We start from the raw sequence: 19,803 nt of genomic DNA, 5'->3' as shown, positions 1-19,803 counted from the left end.
AGTTAATAAAATAATATAAAAATATTATTATTATTTCTTTCTTTTTTGTTCCAGTAGCTTTGAGTTCGCTCAGGGATGACATCAGCTGTGAGTGTGCGAATTCCACCCTCTTCTTCTTCTCCCCGGTTACTGAATATGAGTCTATGACACACAGTCTGCGGGTATAAAAGGGCTGGGGCCACTGAGCCACTCCTATCAGTACTGTAGCCCATGTCTGGAGGAGATCCAACACCTCCCCGAAACACTCACTAACCCAGGGAGTGTGTGAGAGTGCGTGCGTGTGTGTCTGTGTGTGAGCGCGCGCGCGTGTGTGTGTGGCCGTGCGTGGTGGTGGAACAACACAGACATAGAGGATGGCGACTCTCGTAGAATCCTCCGCAGCAGCAGATCTGATGATGATGGAAACGTTAACATCGGGCACCAACAGCAACGCCATGGCGTCGCCGACGTCCGCCAGCCTCTCGCAGCACTTTGTCGACAGTAAATTCTACCTGCTGGTGGTGATCGGGGAGATCGTGGCGGAGGAGCACCTAAAGTGTGCCATTGCGGACATTGAGAAAGGTAGGCTGGGGCTGAGAGAAGAAGCGGCTCGGGCTGGAATGGAATGGAATGGATGGAGTAACGGTTACATTGTAACGGTTCAGACTCAGAGCTGTCAGGTGGCGACAACATCAGACACCAGGCGCAAACAACTCTGTCTACAATGTAGCGTTTTATATGGTGAAGCTGCGTTGAAGTTAAAGGAGTAGTTCACCCCCCCCAAAAAAATACTTATTTTCTATCAAAACACACCCCATAAAGACTTAAATCAATAGAGATTTCTTTGTTTTTGTCGCATTCTTAAGCTAATGATTTGATGACCGGCGGGTCACTGAGTCCCCTAATGACCGGCGATGACCCGGTCATCAAGTTATTGGCACAGGAATGCGACAAAACCCCCAAAAATCTAAATGAATTCAAGGATTAATGGGGTGTGCAATTGATAGAAAATAAGTACATTTTTGGGCGAACTACTCCTATAATGTTGTATTCTGTAGCCTGCTCTGTCGTAGCCTACACGGTGTTGCAAGCAGACAATAGCAGATCTACAAGCTCACAAACTGCCTCCCTCCAACGTTTGTAACGTTCAATTAATTGATCATCACTCGTTTTCTGTCAATCTGTGCCCATTTAAACGTGCAGCGCCCGTTAATGGATAAGATCTCTTAATGGACACGTTTGGGAGATATTGGATACTTTGTTGCCACACAGGAGCTATTATTGATCTGATCTGAGATCAGCCCCTCCCTTTATTATTAGGCCTATGTCATCAATTCTAGTTTGTCTTCACAGAGGCAGAGACCTTATAATCCCCCCGTTTCTATGAGCACCTAAATGATCACCAAACAGTCACCATTTGTTTTTGTTTTTGTTTGTTCATATATTGGGATAATAGCCTTTAGGCCAATGTTGTCATCCATTAATTCCCAGACACGTGGATCTAAGTCCTCTATGATAAAGCTGACAAGAATGATTCAGCATTTATTTTTATCTATGCGTCAATACACTTACAGGCCGTAGCTCTGCCTTTCTTTGGCCGCATTCCAAGATGAATAATTGGGCTTTTCCCTGTAAAACACCTGCCAGTAGTAGTGGAGGGTGGGCACTGGGAAGGGTCGGGTCTAGGGGGCTGGTGGGGGGGCTATTGTTTCAGGGGGAATTAAAGAAAGAATCCTTTTACGTTTTCTGTTTCACAATAATTATAGCAAAAGTGCGTTTTGTCCTGAAATCGTCTGAAGAATGTAGCCTATTCCCCAATATGTGTGTTTCAAATGATGTTACCTCTAGTATATGGTTTTAGAATAGGGTATAATACCCAGCCCATTATGCTTAAATTAATTTATATATTTCAGTGAAAAGAGTATAAAATAATAAAATAATAATGATAATATCAATAATATAATTAAATATAATTACAAATATTTGTGTTTCAAATGATGATACCTCTATTAGTAGCCTATGGTTTCAGAATATAGCCTAATACCCAGCCCATTATGTTTAATTTATTATATATTTCACTGGAAAATAGCTGATCTACAAGCTCGCATGCGACGCGTTGTGAGCTTGTAGATCTGCTATTTTCAGGGCGCATCATCACCATCATCATCCTGCATCCAGCTGTCTAGCTGTCTCTCATCCGATGCCGGCTAGTGGGCGTGGCTCGGTCCGCACTGCGGTCCCTACGGAAAGTACGTAAGGAACGCTATTCACGTAGAGCCAGAGAGCAGTGTGTCTGTCAGTGTTGCCATGTCCGCTTATCATAAGCGACTTTGGGCTTCTTTTTCTGTAACGTTGCTGGTGGTTGCGTTTTTTTGGGCTTGTTTCTAAAGTGTACGCGACATACGCTCTGTGAGCTTGTAGATATGCTATTGTCAAATAGCCGACGTGCTGCACATGTGGCCTACTCGCTTCTCTTGGGCCTGTTTTCATAGACCTGGTTGCTTATTTCTCTCACAAAATCTGGCAACACTGGTGTCTGCGCCCAACAAGTGTAGCCTATAATAAACTACAGGTTGTTTGACACAAGACATAAGATTGTGCATGCCAGCTTAAGGCTATTTTGTTTGACTGGAAAATTGTGACGTAGTGGGTGACAGCTGTAGGCCTAAGCTACACAATAGAAGGAATATTTGGTAGCCCATAAGATAGCCTTTCTTTTATGGAGGAACAGTTTGTTTACTTCCCTGCCCTATATTCACTAATAATCTAAAAAAGAAAAATATCATGCAAACTTGTTGATGCCCAAGTAAGTGTTATATTTATATTTTTTGCTTGAGTGGATGGTTTCTTTTTTAATTAGAAGTAGGCTATTGAAGTAACATGTCGCAGATTTTGATGAAAAGAAGGGAATTTGAAAGGAATTTTAAGCCTGTGCATTTACAGATTGCTTTCAGTCATATCGTATTCAGGTTATTGTGTAGGACTTTCCATGATTTATTTGTTAAGAATCAATATTACCATATCGTCACATATGATGTATTTATGTGTGATGCCTGCCATTGTTGCCCCCGAACCCTGAATATGCTGTAAATAATCATAAACTATAGCCTAATCATCATCTATAAGCAACAAGTCATAGTCTTGTAGAGCCCCATTTTCTTCATTGCATGTCTTCCAAACCTTTCACCACTATTTGGAACCAGAGCATACAGTGACATAACTGTAGCCTACATGAAATGCATAGCACATTTTCTGGATTGTTGTGTGATGGGCACTTCTACTTGCCACGCCCTTTGTTTTAGGCTTGGACTATTTTTTAATAGGCCTATAACTACTGTATTATGCATGCCTCAGTATCAGAAAACAGGATCACATGGTAAAGATTGACTTGTGTATTCTGAAATACGATGTAAGGTTAATATTAAATCTCAATTCAAAATCCCATTTTGTGATGCACGGTCGCTACTGATAAACTATAGGGGCAGTGATTCTCAACCCTTTTAATTTCAAGGACCCCCAGTTTGATATGCGTTAGGCCACGGACCCCACCATTTGACATGAGTTTTATCTGTGGAATCCCAATCTACGATGTCAAATCCTAGATTGGGTTAATTTAGTTCTGAGAGTGTACAAATGGAACCAAATGGACCCGTGGGCAGATTTTGTGGTTTGTTTTCCAGTTTGGGTTAAAAATAATAGCAGCTAGGCTAGGCTAGTGAACACAAGGAGAAGGTCCGCACACCGTCTTGATGCTCCCAACATAATTTAAAACAGAGCGGTCAATAAATAACAACATTAACGTTTCGGCCTATGTGGCCTTCGTCAGGTATCCTGAGCTGAGTGAGAAGACAGGTATATAAAGAGACAATATAGAGGGCAGAGTTCACAAATCACTGAATGAAGACACCCGGGGACAACGCCCCAATTTGTATTTGGAATCAACCGTCTATGTCAGAGTCAACAGATGCATAGATCAGCCATTATTATTGTTCCTATGTGGCCATCAGGAAAACACAAAAATGTATACATACATATACATAAGTGTCCATACCCCACACAAAATACCTGTCCACAATGTATAAAAACAAAGCACACAGTCAGATACAGTATATACAAACAAATAAAATGCAATATAAAGTAATGCAATATTAAAAAGACAAGACAAGTTCTGTTACAGGAATGGTTTGATGTAGGCTAGGCCAGTGGTTCTCAAACTTTTTAGTGCCAAGGACCCCCAAATTGATATGTATTTGGCCACGGACCCCCACCTGAAAATATGTTGAGTCAGGGACCCACAGGAAGCAAAGATTTGTGTTAAAAATGTTCTCCTTTAAAAAAAAAGATGTAAAGATTGGCACACATTTACAAGATTTTTCAAAAATAGCAGTTCTACAGGCTCATAGTGCGGCACTCGGTGCCGCGCTATGAGCTTGTAAATCTGCTATTTTTGAATAGCCAAAGTATAAAATATGGATAAAAGGGTTAAAATGACTGTGACGCTTTATCATTTTACTGGGGACCCCCTGATATCCTCCCAAGGACCCCTGGGGGTCCCCGGACCACACTTTGAGAACCAATAGGCTAGGCTAGTGAACAATGCAGTTGCAGCCAATAACATGCATAATGGGCGTGATAGATTTAGCTGTGCCCAGGCCCCAAAGACATGGGTGTGTCACTGGTCAATGATTGCAGATTCATCACAACACCTGCATCTAAAACATTCCATTTATGAACTTCATTAGCTGCAGATGCAGCGTTACTTACATCACAGTGCACTATAAGGTCAGACTTTAGCCTGCTTTGTTTTTACGCTGCTGTATAGTTTTTAACCTGAACAGGTAAGACCTGAGGCGATTCTTGAAAAAAATCTAAATCCTAACTGATCTGCAAGCTCATAGCGCGGCACTCGGTGCCGCGCTATGAGCTTGTATATCTGCTATTTTTGAATAGCCAAAGAAATCTAAAGTGACACAGATGCGTCCCAGGTCTTAATGGGTTAAACACAAACTACAAAATCAGCCCATGGTTTCATCGCGCTTTTAGAGTAGCTTAGAGTCTGGCCAAAAACACTCTTTAGAAACGAGGGCTGGGTGAAACGATATGGACGCCCGTCGTGTGCATATAGTGGTTGCTGCTGTGTCTAAAATGAAATGTGCATACGGCGCACAAAGTAAGAACTTTCACTCAATGCAAATTCACCTGCAGGTGGGAAAAAAACATTGAGGTTTCCTGCACACTTGCAGGTTTTCTTTGTCTCTTTTCCCATTTAATCCCCGCAACATACTTAACAGAGAGCTGTTCTGGGCATGATTTCTTTTGTGGAATAAATAGCAGGGTGATAAGCATCACTCATCTCAGAAGGCTGGTGTTGGGCCTGGCCCCCATGCAGGACGAATCAGAAACGACTAAAGACATATTTCTGAGTATCGATTTCCCCTCATGTCAAAATAGAACACGTACTTGTTCGGTCAGGGCCTTATTGAATGGCAAGGAGTCTATTGACCAGGCTCAAGCAGGTGTGTGGGATTTATAATGAAAAATGTGTGATTCATTTATGAACGTTTAGACCTGTTCCAAACGTTTTGATATGAATTTAGTCAGAAGAATATCGATTATTTCCCAGACAGCAATTATATGGATGAAAAGACAAAATCAACCTGTTCATGTTGCCATTCCCCCTCCTTTAGCGTGGAAACCAGACGAATCTGCCAGTGAAAAGACTACACAACACTCGGCAGATTAGTCTGGCCCCGCTCGGTTGTGATTGGATTTCGCTGCCCCCGAAGTTGTGGGGCACCAATCAGGAACCAGCATGCAAATATGGGGCAGGTTTATCAACTGAGGCATTTTTTTAATCCGCCTCTTGGAAATGCAGGCTCCACACAGAGATTCCAGACTAATATATCTAGGCAGTGATATTAGTCTGGCCATGTCAGGCTACCCCTCCTTGTTATTCTCTCTCTTTTATTGATTTGTCTATCCTCTTCTTTTCTCATACCATCCAGGAATCCGTTCATGGGATACCAACCTCATTGACTGTAACCTGGACCAGGAACTCAAGCTCTTTGTGTCCCGACACTCAGCTCGTTTCTCTGCCGATGTCAAAGGTAAGACATACAGGCCTTTCACAATTCAACTATTTTCGTGATCGTGGCGGCCCTAAAGACAGACAAAAATTGGAAGAGAAACCAAGTCTATACACTGTTAAAGGAATAGTTCACCCAAAAAATGACACATTTTCTATCAATTAAACACCCCATGAAGCCTTGAATTCATGGAGATTTTTTAGTTTTTGTCGCATTCCTAAGACAATAATTAGATGACCAGTGGACTCAAAGAGTTTCCATTGTGTCTCCTACCGGAGACTCCGCAGGTCATCAAATTATTGGCTTAGGAATGCGACAAAAACTAAACAATCTCCATGACCTCAAGGCTTCATGGGGTGTGTAATTGATAGAAAATAAGCATTTTTTGGGGTGAACTACTCCCTTTAATCCTGAGTGTTCATTTAACTCTGAGAGGGTATATACATACGACCAAATTGTACCCTCTCAGAGTTACAAATGGGTAAATGAACACCGCGGATTTCATTGATAGGCTCTTATAAGTTAAAAAATGGAAGATCCGGGCACTCGAGGTTAAAACAGCCTTTATTTAAACCAACATATTTCGACCAAAAGCGGTCTTCATCAGGGCCCTGGTCCCATTTTTTAAATCTATGTTTTATCTGATCCAGGAGTTTTTGACTATTACGTCTCCGGTGAGCACCTGTTTGCCTCGTTCTCTCTGGCTCTTAGTATAAGCACTTATATTTACCGTGTAAAGAAAAGTGCTTCTGCCTTCCGTGAACAAATTAACAGCTGCAGCGTTGTCCATTTTTAATACCTCATAAATAAAGCCTTAAAATCTTTAAAATCTTACCTCATACAGTATAATAGCATACAATGCCAGATCATAGTCAGCTGTATACCACCAGAACTCCCCACAGACCTACGCTAAGCACTGCATGGTGCTTTATTACCTTATCTCCGGATGTGCCCTGTCGTTGGCTATCAGCTTCTTCTAATGCCCCTATGGGCAGGGGTTGCCAGATCTGCTTATTATAATTTCCTTGCAAGATTTTATTTGAAAATAGCCGATCTACAAGCTCACAACGCGTCGCATCGCGACGTGTTGTGAGCTTGTAGATCTGCTATTTTCAAATAGCTGATGTATATGTTAAAGTGAACTTGTGTGGCCCATAGTCGCTTCTTTTGGGCTGGTTTTCCTAGACCTGGTTGCTTGTTTCTCTCACAGAATCTGGCAACACTGCCTATGGGCAGTGATTTTAGCCCAGGTAAAGAATGGACCCTATATAGGGGGACGGAAGGCATCTATAGCAGGACATGTGGGGAGTCAGGGGGGGATAGTATGACCTTCATCTCATACAGGTCTCTTGCCTGGCCGGGTTCCATTATTGGTTATAGACAGCAGGACTGTCTTCATTCAATGGTGATGACTCAGGCCGTCAATAGAAACGCCATGCTCATAGCCACCGTACTGTAGATGAGATAAGATCTGTGGTGTAAAGTAACAGCAGTGGTGTAAAGTAACTAAGTACATTTACTCAAGTACTCTACTTAAGAACAATTTTGCGGTACTTTTTACTTAACTGGAGTATTTCCTATTTTTCAGTACTTTTACTTCTACTCCGCTACATCTCAGAGGCAAATATTGTCTATACTGTCTGTATGTCTGTGTGAGTGTCCCCCAAACCTCTGGACCGATCAGCTCCCAGTGCCACTTTTTTCCCCCAACATATGTTTTATATTATCTTTTAAATATTTTATAATGGAAGTCAATGCGGCTCAGATCGGGCTAAAAACCTGTCATACGTCACAGATGATGCCATAGAAAGATGACTGACCTCACAGACTGGCCACAGGAAAGCCACTTTGTTATTATTACCCCATATTGTTGCCTTTACCTGTGTGTGTGTGTGTGTGTGTGTGTGTGTGTGTGTGTGTGTGTGTGTGTGTGTGTGTGTGTGTGTGTGTGTGTGTGTGTGTGTGTGTGTGTGTGTGTGTGTGTGTGTGTGTGTGTGTGTGTGTGTGAGTATTTTTATGTGCCGGAAGATCTACCTACTGTACACTGTCTTTGAGTTATTACTGCTGATGGATACAGTAAAGAATCATTTTTAAAGCGCAGTCGATGAAGCATTGTCTCTGAAAGACTAAAGAAGGAGAAACTGTTCTTATAGATTTTAGATTCATGGTCCATTGCCTTTTTCACATGAAACATGATCCAGTATGATTCCTCTGTTTGCATATTGTGGCCGTGGGGCTAAAACCCTGTATGGCCAAAACCGTTACTTTTCCGTTAATGGACAAAAAAGAACCTTTGTTCCAATGGATCCAATGTAAATATTATTTTGCCACAAGCTCTTGTTCATACTTTTCATTTATATGTATAAATCCCACAGACCATTTTCAACGTGGCGTTCCTATTTTGGGCACATTATAGGTGAAAAATTGCCAGAATCAAAAAAAAAATTATAGCCAATCTACAATGTTTCTTTTGCTGCTTTTGTTTGACTTTAGTTACAAAGTATTATGGGGAATTTGTTCTGTTCAAAGTGCCCAGGGGTCCTTGAGGGGGTACCAGGGGGTCCCCAGCAAAATTAGTTAATATAGCGTCACAATCATTTTAACCACTTAATCCATATTTTATACTTTGGCTATTCAAAAAAAATCTTGAAAATGTGTTCAAATCTTTGAATATGTATTTTGTAAAGCGAACATTTTTTTACTCAAATCTTTGCTTTTGGGGGTCCCTGGCACAAAATAATTCAGATGGGGGGTCCACGGCCAAATAAATATCAATTTGGGGGTCCTTGGCATGAAAATATTTGAGAACCACTGACATAGGGCATTCATTTATGAAAAAAAAAGAAAAAAAATCAAAACATTATACAAGGTTTCTGCCTGACAGCGACAGCATTTTACATGAACCACAGCAAACCTGCATGGGAAATATACCAGGTTCATTAGACCAAATCCACATCTTCCCTGGCTGTCACCCCACCCTGTTTGTACTCTCTCCTCCTCCTCCTCCTCCGCTCCTTCCTCCTCCTGTTCTCCTCCTCCTGTGCGTGGTGGTGGTTGCCCTGCGACGCAGCGTAGATGCAGCACAGAGATGTAGGTAATTAGCAGATCTTAGAATTCCCCCGACGTCTCTTCTGTCTCTGTCCCTGAAAAGAGCGGTAGGAGGAGAACACAAAGGACGGGGAAAGAAGAAAGGGTGTGGAGAGAGAGAGAGACACAGAAGAGAAGGATGATTCAAAGGGAGAGAGAGAGAGAAAGAGGCCATGGAGGATGATGTAGATGAGAGAGCAAGACTGAAGGCAACTAGGACTGCCACGATCATGGCATTTTAGTTGATTAATTGTCATACAAATAATTGCAATTAGTGATTCAATTGTGTTTTAGGCATTGAACATTGGAGCACATTAATTAAAATTACGTTTCTGCTTGCCTTTTATGCTTTTTAAACACAAATTGCACATGCAGGGCAGATACTGTATGACAAATAACTTAAATGCAATGCCCGGGCTATATGTACTTTCCCCTAATGTTCAAAACATTTTATAATTGCTTTGCCCTAAATGAACATAATGGGGACACCAGGTTCAAAGTGGTTAAAAGAGCGTGGACAGCGACATGGACATAATGATGGAATTATAATGAACACATGTTCATTTTATCCAGCTGTTTTTATACAGATGAATGACAAACGATTCTAATGATTAATGCAAAAATAATTGCGATGAGCTCAAATAGTTGCGATCAGGCGATTATGTAAAAATTGTGACAGTCAACTGAGCTGAGATGACGAAGACGGGGAAGGAGACATACGGTAGTTAATAGAGATATAGATGCATGGACAGCAGAGCAGGTGTAGTAGTACTGTATATAGGGGATCCCTGGTGTCCCCTGCTGTCTTGCCAAACAGTTCCAACCTGGCTACCTCCATCTGGCCAACTAATCATCTCTCAGTGTAATTGGCTTGATGATTCTTACCTACCCCCCTCCCCTCCCTCCCCTCCTCCCTCTCTCTCTCCACCTCAAACTGATGTGTGGTGAACAGTTTGGCTGCAAAATGGCTGCCTTGCCGTGCATGACTCAGGTCATATTGGTGGAGGATGAGGTCAGTTCCCCCATTCACTGCGAAGCACTTTGGGTATCAAGATAAGTGCTGCATATAAATGTAATCCATTATTATTTTATATTATTATTATGGCGTGGCTCCGTAGGAGGCCAGTTGTCTACAACGAATAATAATAATAATAATAAACTTTATTTGTATAGCACCTTTCATCACATGAAATGCAGCTCAATGTGCTTTACAGAGCAAGAATAAAGCACAAGAGCTTTACAGAAAATGTACAAAAAAAGAAAAGCAAAAGCATAAAACATTAAAATAATAGCAGAAAGGCAGTGAATCAGGCAAAACAGTGAGGACATGAATAACAACACAGAGATTTAAAAATCAACTAAAAGCAAAAGTGAAGAAATAGGTCTTGAGCTGTGCTTTAAAGCTATCTATAGAGCCTGTGTGTCTGTGTAGCTATTCTCGCAAACCGCTGGGCCGATCTGCGTCAAATGTCTTGAGCACGTTTCCAGTAGGCCGAGGAAGTATGTGTTATATATTTTTTTGTTTTTGCTTTTATTTTATTATGGAAGTGAGCATAGGCGGATGATGAGCCAGAGAGCATCAGTAAGGCTATTACTTTTTATTTACCAACCTTTATGCTTGTCCGTGGAGGACAATGTTTTTTACGCACAATCTGATGCACTGACCGCAAACCGCTAATGCACAGCTAATAATGCAACACAGTAAATGTACGGGCAGACTAAAAGTTACATACAGTATGTAGGCATGTGTGGCTGACCTTCGTGAAATAAAATGCATCGATTTAACCCTGCCTTAGCCTCAGGAAGACAAAATAACTACAACATAAAGCTACTTGTTTCAAAATCAAAGATTACGTTTATTAATCAGAACACATTGCACAATAGTAGTACGATTTATGAACTATTCTCTGTCAAAATCAGCAAGCTAAGAAAGCGAACTCACCAACCTATGTAGCGTTTTCTGTCTGTCTGCTCTACTCTATTTCACTAACCTTAACCTACTTCTTTCTGTCATGGACACGCAGCAAACACCCCCGCCCCCCCTTACACACAACTACCAGCGCTGTCCATGGTGCTGAACTCCATACAATCCACATCTGTCACCTGATTGTCGCCAGGTGGCTGCAGCGACAATGACCCAAATTATTGTGGGCCACAATAATACCATAATCCAGGCTATAATATATATATATACAGTATATAGCTGATCTTCAGAGATTTGCACTACCTTTGTTTAACACCCTTCTCTTGTATGATGAAGTAGGGCATCAATTTATGAAAAGAAATATAAAGAAAAAAGTTGAAATATGGAGGTTTCTGCCCGACAACGACAATTATATTGTGCAATTGTACATCTACTTGGGAGGCTTGGAAGTGGATGATGGTCGGTCGAAAACATTGCCCAGATATGGAGTCAAAGTTATAGATGGATACATATGTCTTAGCTGTATGACGTCACAGACTTGACTGAGATCCATAAGCCACGCTCATCTTGTTTTTATCATTATGACTGCATTTTCTTATTATTTTGGCCATAAGGCACCAATTTAAAATATGAGTACACTTTCTGCAGCTTCTTCCAGCTGTGAAAATGTCCTTTAAGCTTGCATCATAAAGTGAAACTTGATAGACTCTTGAGTGCCAAATAAGCAGCAATTATTCTTCACTATCACTTCCACGCCCTGGATTGCTGCTACTCTACTGCTTTCTCAGCTCTCTCACTGTTTTCCCTATTCTCTGCAACTTAAATCATACACAAATTGCTTAATCAGGGGTATGGTGGAATCCTATCTCTTCCCCAGGGTTTGATTTGTAAAAACAAAACAAAAAAACAAAACAGAGCGGGGGACATTGTCTTATAACCACTTTAAACCTCTTCATATGACAAATAGTTAACATAGCCAATAAACTATGTGAGCTTGTAGATCTGCTCGATTTTTGCTATATATTTTATTATAAAACATTTTGATCAATGTTGTCAACTTTGCCCAAAGTATGGACTCCAGGGTTAATGTGGTTAACAACATATTTTTGTATTAAATTGTTACATTGTGATATTATCAAACATACTGTATCAGAAAGTCCATATTTCCCCAAAAGGAAATGCATTTATGTAATTCAGTCTGACCAGAAGCAGGGATTACCCCATTAAGAGCCCTACGAGCTTGTAGATCTGCTATTTTAGAAAAATCTTGAAAATGTGTGCAAATCTTGAATATATGTATATTCTTTAAAGTGAACATTTTTAACTCAAATCTTTGCTTCTGGGGGGTCCCTGGAACAAAATATTTTGAGATGGGGTCCACGGCCAAATACATATCATTTTGGGGGTCCTTGACATGAAAAAGATTGATAACCACTGACATAGAAACATAGGTTTTTTCAGAAAACTGTTTGGACATTTATTTAGAAGCAAGCAAATGCTCTTTGCTTGCCGATATTGACATGGGATTTATTTTAATCACAGACAGCACCACAGCACATTGTGCTTTACATCTGAAGACTCACCTCTTGAGACTCCACCTTAGCCCGTAGCACTTGACGACCTTGCAGGCTTATGCAAAGGTTGAAATGTCATTTAAATAGCATGTTATGTAGACAGATGCCAGGTTCATTTGTAAACCTCGGTCCTCTGGGAGGGTCCAGGGGGGTCCCCAGCAAAATGTGTTAGCATCACAATCATTTTAACCACTTATACGTTGGATATTCAAAAATAGCAGATATACAAGCTTGTACATCTGCAATTTTTGAAAACATGTGAAAAAATCCAAGAAAGGTTTTGAAAGATTTTTTAATAATTTAGATTTTTTTTTAACACAAATCTTCTCTTCTGCGAGTCCCTAGCACAAAACATTTTCAGATGGGGGTCCGCGGCCAAAATACATATCGATTTGGGGGTCCTTCTCATGAAAAAGTTTGAGAACCATGCTTTATATTGTGTATGTAGTTTCAATGTACAGATTATTTATTTTTTGATATCATACTGTTTAGACTGATGATAGGTTCTTGGCTTACCTATGATCCTATACTATTTCTATGCATTTGATGTATTGCCTCGTGTTTACCTTGCTTTACTGTAAGTCACTCTGGATTAAGCGTCTGCTAAATGCCTAGATGGTAAATTGTACATTACCATACATCTGAGGCTGTCACTGACAGCCTCAGATGTATGGTAAAAACACTGACAGGCTGTCAGTGTTTATGTAGATCATCGCTGTTCGAAAGCCGTGTTTCTAAAACAGCATTGTCTAATGAAATCAGTGGACGTGTGTACCTAGGATGATATAACACATTTAAGCAATTCTTCCAATTTCATCTTTAACTTAAGGCAAGCTGGTAATTTAAATGTTACAATTTCAATTTAGGCATTTAGAAGACGCTCTTGCCCAGAGCTACTTACAAGTGCAACATTGGAATAGACAAAGTAAGAGTAAGCCCTTGTCAATAATAATAATACAAAAAAGGTAAATAATCACTTAAAGTGTGGTGCCTCGAAGAAGCTTGGATACCGGGTCAACAATAAACCTAGCATCTGTCTAAACAACATGCTATCTAAATCACATTCTTAACATTTTGTGGTTGAGAAAAAACGAACCTAAAAAACTAAACATGAGAACAAGTAACCAAGAGATACGTCAAGAAAGGATATAAGGAGAGTGAAGGGCTAGGGGCTGGGGTTTAGTGTGTTGCTCACTAGAAAATACCCGGTAAAGTCGTTCATTTATTTTCGCGAGGGATTAAATAAACACTAATAATTTTACTGTGTAAGGATTGTATTCTTGTGGGGAAAATAGAAAATACGAGGCAAGCAGTTGATGTTCCTTCTGTTTACTTTACCTGTTAGTACACAGAAGGATAGAAGGGAGGAAGACTGCAATTACCTGTCTGCTTGACAGATGATATGCCATACATCACAGTGAGTTAGGACTCCTCTGTGGGCCATGGTAAGCGCCAGGCCCCACACATCATGATGGGAAAACAGAGCAAAGGAGAGCTATAGAAGAGAGAGGCTATAGAAGAGATGGCTCAAGGAAAGAAGCCGAGACTCCCTGTGTCGTATAGATGGCTAAATTATCTTCCGGGGGGCATATTATAGTTTCTCCTGCCCATCTTCTCTCCTCTGCAGACGGCACACTATAGCCTATAAGAGGCAGCTAGAGAATTAAAATGTCCCATCTTGAAACCACAAATCTATGCGCGCCCCCTCCCATGTGGAATGGTTCAGGACGTGACTCCAGGTAATGATCAATAGCGATTAAGAATGACAGATCACATTTCGTGTGTGTGTGTGTGTGTGTGTGTGTGTGTGTGTGTGTGTGTGTGTGTGTGTGTGTGTGTGTGTGTGTGTGTGTGTGTGTGTGTGTGTGTGTGTGTGTGTGTGTGTGTGTGTGTGTGTACGCAAGCACGCGAGCACGCAAGTAGGTGGTGTATTCGTGCGTCTGTGTGAGTCATTTTCCTAATATGCAGTTTATAGAATATGATATCGTATTCATGATAATTGAGAATCCTCAGGCTGTAGGTTTATTTGGCACAGGCAGGCAGTTTAATCAGGGTAACGGAATCACCAATCAACATTATAGTGTGTGACATTATTAGTGCAACGATGACACAGGTGGCTGAATAAATGAAAATGTCAGCTGGGTTGACAGCAGAGGCATCAGGCACAGGGACCTGCTGGTATTTTTAGTACCCAGTTGTCTCTGCTCCAGGATGCCTCCTTCTGTGCTTCTAGTGGAGCTGCCTGCCAGTAGTGGAAAAAGTACTCGTTTGCTTTTTAGCCGCTAGCTGAAAGCGCGGCTCTGTATTCACTATGACTCGGACCCGACAGATTTCCGACATGTATTCGACACTTTTTTTGCTATTGGCTGTCCTGGCTGTCCTTCACTACTTCACAGCCAATGGGGAGACACTACTTTAAAGCCAATGGACGGCCGTCCTAGCCAATGGACGGCTGTCGTTTGCAGCACCCGCCTCCCCTCGCAGCACCGCGGCGCAGGCACGCCGGGCAGTTGTCCTCCCACTCCCCCTTACCTCTGACTGCAAAGGTCTAATAGCGGCCAAACAACGGATGCACGCTTATACAGTACTTGAGTAAATGTACTTAGTTACTTAGAACATTTATTTTTCGCCGACTTCACATCGCCCGTCCCCGCAGGGAAGGGGGTTCCCTGGCTCAAAACAGATGGGGGGGGGGGGGGGCTGTTGACCAATACATATTAATCTGGGGGTCCATGAACATGTTTGAGCACGCGAGTTTTCCTTTCGCCTCCGAGGCACCCAAACCAGTAGAGACGCGAAAGGAGTTGGGGAGAGCCTGGCTGTGTTGTTGACTGACAACGGGTGCATTTCTCCTTTCCGACATGTCGCCTTTCCGACGTTGACTAACCCTATACCTAACCCTAACCTTAACCGCACGCGGAAGCCACTAGTCGGAGTGGTGAGATGTCGGAATGGAAGGAGCACCCCACTGGCAACAGATGCACGCTTTTATGCGAAACAACAACAATACAACCTGGCGCAACAGTTGCGTGCATTAGCACAAAGGAAACGTGTGTTTCAATCACCGTCACACAGAGTACTCACACACGCGCATACTGTCTGAAATACTCTGAAAACAGCCGAAGCTCACAATCATTGTACTTTACTGGAGTAAATGTACTTAGTTACTTTACACCTCTTAACAGACGAACATACGTGTTGAGGCTCCGAAAAACTCAACGAGCCACAACTCACTATCTCTCGCCCCTAAACACGGTCGCCCCTGATCGCAACGGTCTGGGGTGAGCGACCAGTGCCGTTCTGCCTCGCCCCTAAACACGGTCGCCCCGGATCGCAAAGAACGGTCTGGAGTGAGTGATCTGCTCTGCCCTTCAGTGCATATTTGCATGCACATAATGATATTGTTGTTGTGGTTAAGTTGAAATAAGTTGCACAAGTTGTAACAATAGTGCTGTATCCTTACTTTGTTGCAGTAATCAATTCATTACAATATACGTGCAATGACTGACAGAATATATATATATATATATATATATATATATATATATATATATATATATATATATATATATATATATATATATATATATATATATATATATATATAAATACATATAAATACATATTCCAAATATTATTTAACTTTTTCTTTTCAAGATCCTTTTGAAAATAGCCGATCTACAAGCTCAAAAAGCGTCGTGCATGCAACACTTTGCGAGCATGTAGATCTGCTATTTTCAAATAGCCAATGTACTAGTCTGTGCTACTGCTCGTATGTGCATATATATATATATATATATATATATATATATATATATATATATATATATATATATATATATCTATATATATGTATATATATATATATTCCAAATATTCTTTAACTTTTTCTTTTCAAGATCTTTTTGAAAATAGCCGATCTACAAGCTCAAAAAGCGTTGTGAATGCAACACTTTGCGCGCATGTAGATATGCTATTTTCAAATAGCCAATGTACTAGTCTGTGCTACTGCTCATGTAGCCTAGTCGCTTCTTTTGGCTTTTTCATAGAACTGACTGCTTATTTCACTCATGCAAGAGAGCCTAGTCAGCCTACGTGACACATAACATCACACTTTTGCGGATTCCCCTGTATTGCACGTTTAGATGGAGAAGCGAGGCTGCATCATTTTCACCCTGAAAGGTGGTTTCACTAAGGATTAGGGTTGCACTTAACTTTCATAGCCTAAGCATAAGTAGGCTAGGCTAACTATTTTTGTTGCTGATACAAATTTAATTTACTTCTACTCAACTACATCTCAGAGGCAAATATTGTGCATTACATTATAAAACATACATTTAACACTTTAGCCCTATTTTACACCTACAAGTATAATACCTACTTGTAGATCTGCTATTTTCAAACATTTTAGTACTTTCACTTTTGGAACTTTACGTACATTTTGATACCAATACTATTGTACTTTCACACAAGTACATTGCGACACACGCGCACACACACACACACACACACACACACACACACACACACACACACACACACACACATCCTTTATATTGGTAGCCAACCGATGAACCTCTCTGTTGAGTTATTTTGGTTGCATTGGAATGGCTGAGCGGCTATATTATGACTTTAGTCATTTCTTGTTTACTTAAAGCATTGAGCATTAGTGAGGACAAATTATATGAAGATGGGTTGAAAATGGGTGAAGTCGTCCTTTAACCACTTACACCCCAGGATCCATTAGCCTGGTAAACCTAAACCCTCCCTCCGGATATCTCATTTCCATTTGAAATGGAAATGAGATTTCCGGAGGGTTTACCAGGCTAAGGATCCATATTCTGAGGGAAAACCTTTGCAGAAAATTGCAACGCGTCGTGTGCGACGCGTTGTAAGCTTGTAGATCTGCTATTTTCAGCGTAGATATTTAGCGTAGAGCAAAACCAGAATACACTAGCATAGCGCCCTGAGGGACTCCTCTCAAGTAAAAGTAGCAATACTCTGTTACACGTGAAAGTCCTGTATTCAAGATTTTACTTGAGTAAAGGTGTAAAAAAAGTATTGGCAAATTATACTTAAATTACCAAAACTAATAATGTATAGAGAATGTCCCATTTCACAAGTTTTTAGTTTGTTTATTTTACCCCAGAGAGTTTTAGAAATGTGTCAGCTAATCTGCAGACGCATGGCATCACATTGTGACATGTTGTGAGCTCCTAGAGTGGGTGTTTTCGAATAGACAGAGTATAAAATGGGGCTTGATTGGTTAATGTATGTTTTGTAATAATATACTAATCTAAATACTTTGTAATGAAAGTTTTCAAATAATTGTGGTGGCGTAAAAAACTAAAATATTTGCCTCTGAGATGTACTGGAGTAGAAGTATAAAGCATTGAAAACTGGACATACTGTAAGTAAAAGTACCTCAAAATTGTACTGTACAGCATTGGTTCTCAAAGTGGGGTCCGGGGACCCCCAGGGGTACTTGAGGGGGTTCCAGGGGGTCCCCAGCTAAATGATGGATAGGAACCAAATGGACCCTTATGGGTCTGTAACTCTGAGAATGTATGAGTGTATATCAGAGTTAAATTAACATTGATTTTACAATATGAATTGGGGTCCAGAGATAGAGATGCCATTAAATGGGGGTCCGTAGCCTAATGCATGTCAAACTGGGGGTCCTTGAAATTAAAATGGTTGAGAATCACTGCTAGAGAGCCGTAAAAACCTTCTCTTATTGGGGTCCCTGGCTTATATTTTCAAATGGGGGTCCGTGGGGTAATACGTGTCAATTTGGGGGTCCTTGACATGAAAACGTTTGAGAACCACTGCTGTACAGTATGGGAGTAAATTAGCTTAGTTACTTTCCACCACTGGGAACTTCCCTTGACAGTGTTGGTTTTGTATTTTGGAGACGGGGTCAAGTGACATCGAAAATTATGTTCAGGGTCAGCTGAATATCATGAGGGAGAAACACAGCAACACAAAGAGCTCAGAGCCACTAAAGAAAGCACTCTGAAAATAAACTAAGCATAAAATAAACAGTACATAAATAAGCATTTATCATCAACTACATTTATGAACATTTCTTCTGTTGAAATAAAATGTGTGAAATATGTGGACCTCATCTCTGTATCTACAGTACATGGAAACAGTGTGGCTCCTGTGTGGATCTTGGAATTAACCCACTAAAAGCAGGAAAGCATCTGTGTCATTTTAGATTTTAGCGTTGTATATTCAAAAATTGCAGATCTACAAGCTCACAGCGCGTCACTTTGTGCCACGCTGCAAGCTTGTACATCTGATATTTATGTTTTTTTTTTTTTATCTTGGAAGTGTGAGAACTACTGATTCAGAAGTTATTATTTTGTAGAATCGGCCTTCAGGTCTTAATGGGTTTATAAAGCAGAACTGTCCTTAAATGGTGGTTCAGTATATTTTCAGCTGCTGCGTGGTTGGTGGTGTTATGTCTGACGTCTAGGACAGTTCTCATAGTGATGGGAGCAAATATGACATTTGCTCGCCTCCCACAGAGAGAGAGAGAGAGAGAGAGAGAGAGAGAGAGAGAGAGAGAGAGAGAGAGAGAGAGAGAGAGAGAGAGAGAGAGAGAGAGAGAGAGAGAGAGAGAGAGAGAGAGAGAGAGAGAGAGAGAGAGAGAGAGAGAGAGAGAGAGAGAGAGAGAGAGAGAGAGAGAGAGAGAGAGAGAGAGAGAGAGCTATGCCATGCAGGGATTTAACCACTTTCAACCTGGCGCTGCTATTTTGAGCATGTCATTATAAAAGGAAAATTCCTCTCCCCCCAAAGATGTCAAAATGGCAAGCTCACAAAGTGAAACGATACAGGTATTGGTATCGGAAACAACTCTACTTCACAGTCCTTCATATTGGAATGATATCAGGATTGGACATGAACGCAGTAGATGGACACACAGTAGGTTTGTTAGCGCTGGTTTTCTCCGGCGTCCAAAGCACATTCAATGAGATGAGATTTCACCCCCGATGTGTCGGCAGGCGAGGATCTCTGATCGTCTGGCTATTCGACTACACCGGTGGTTCTCAACCTGGGGGTCGGGACCCCCAGGGGGGTCCCCACATGATTTTTGGGGGTCCCCAGATCACAGTGAAGTGACAATTGAAGGACTTTTAAGACCTTC

At 41.1% G+C, this 19,803-nt stretch overlaps 1 protein-coding gene across 1 annotated transcript in view; it reads left to right on the top strand.

The window, feature by feature from the left end:
* The first annotated feature begins 338 nt into the window (after positions 1 to 338).
* The window catches only part of map1b (microtubule-associated protein 1B), a 37,584-nt gene continuing 18,119 nt past the window's right edge, over positions 339 to 19,803 (top strand). Inside the window, exons 1-2 of the mRNA XM_084046136.1 lie at positions 339 to 561; positions 5,985 to 6,086. Coding sequence (XP_083902262.1) covers positions 354 to 561; positions 5,985 to 6,086 — 310 coding nt within the window. The 5' untranslated portion in view covers positions 339 to 353. The remainder of the gene's footprint in view (positions 562 to 5,984; positions 6,087 to 19,803) is intronic.

Source organism: Gymnoscopelus microlampas (assembly GCF_963454915.1).
Source record: "Gymnoscopelus microlampas genome assembly, chromosome: 21".
NCBI classification, from domain to species: domain Eukaryota; kingdom Metazoa; phylum Chordata; class Actinopteri; order Myctophiformes; family Myctophidae; genus Gymnoscopelus; species Gymnoscopelus microlampas.
The sequence above is the reverse complement of the archived record's forward strand: the minus strand, read 5'-3'. Positions and strand labels throughout refer to the sequence as shown.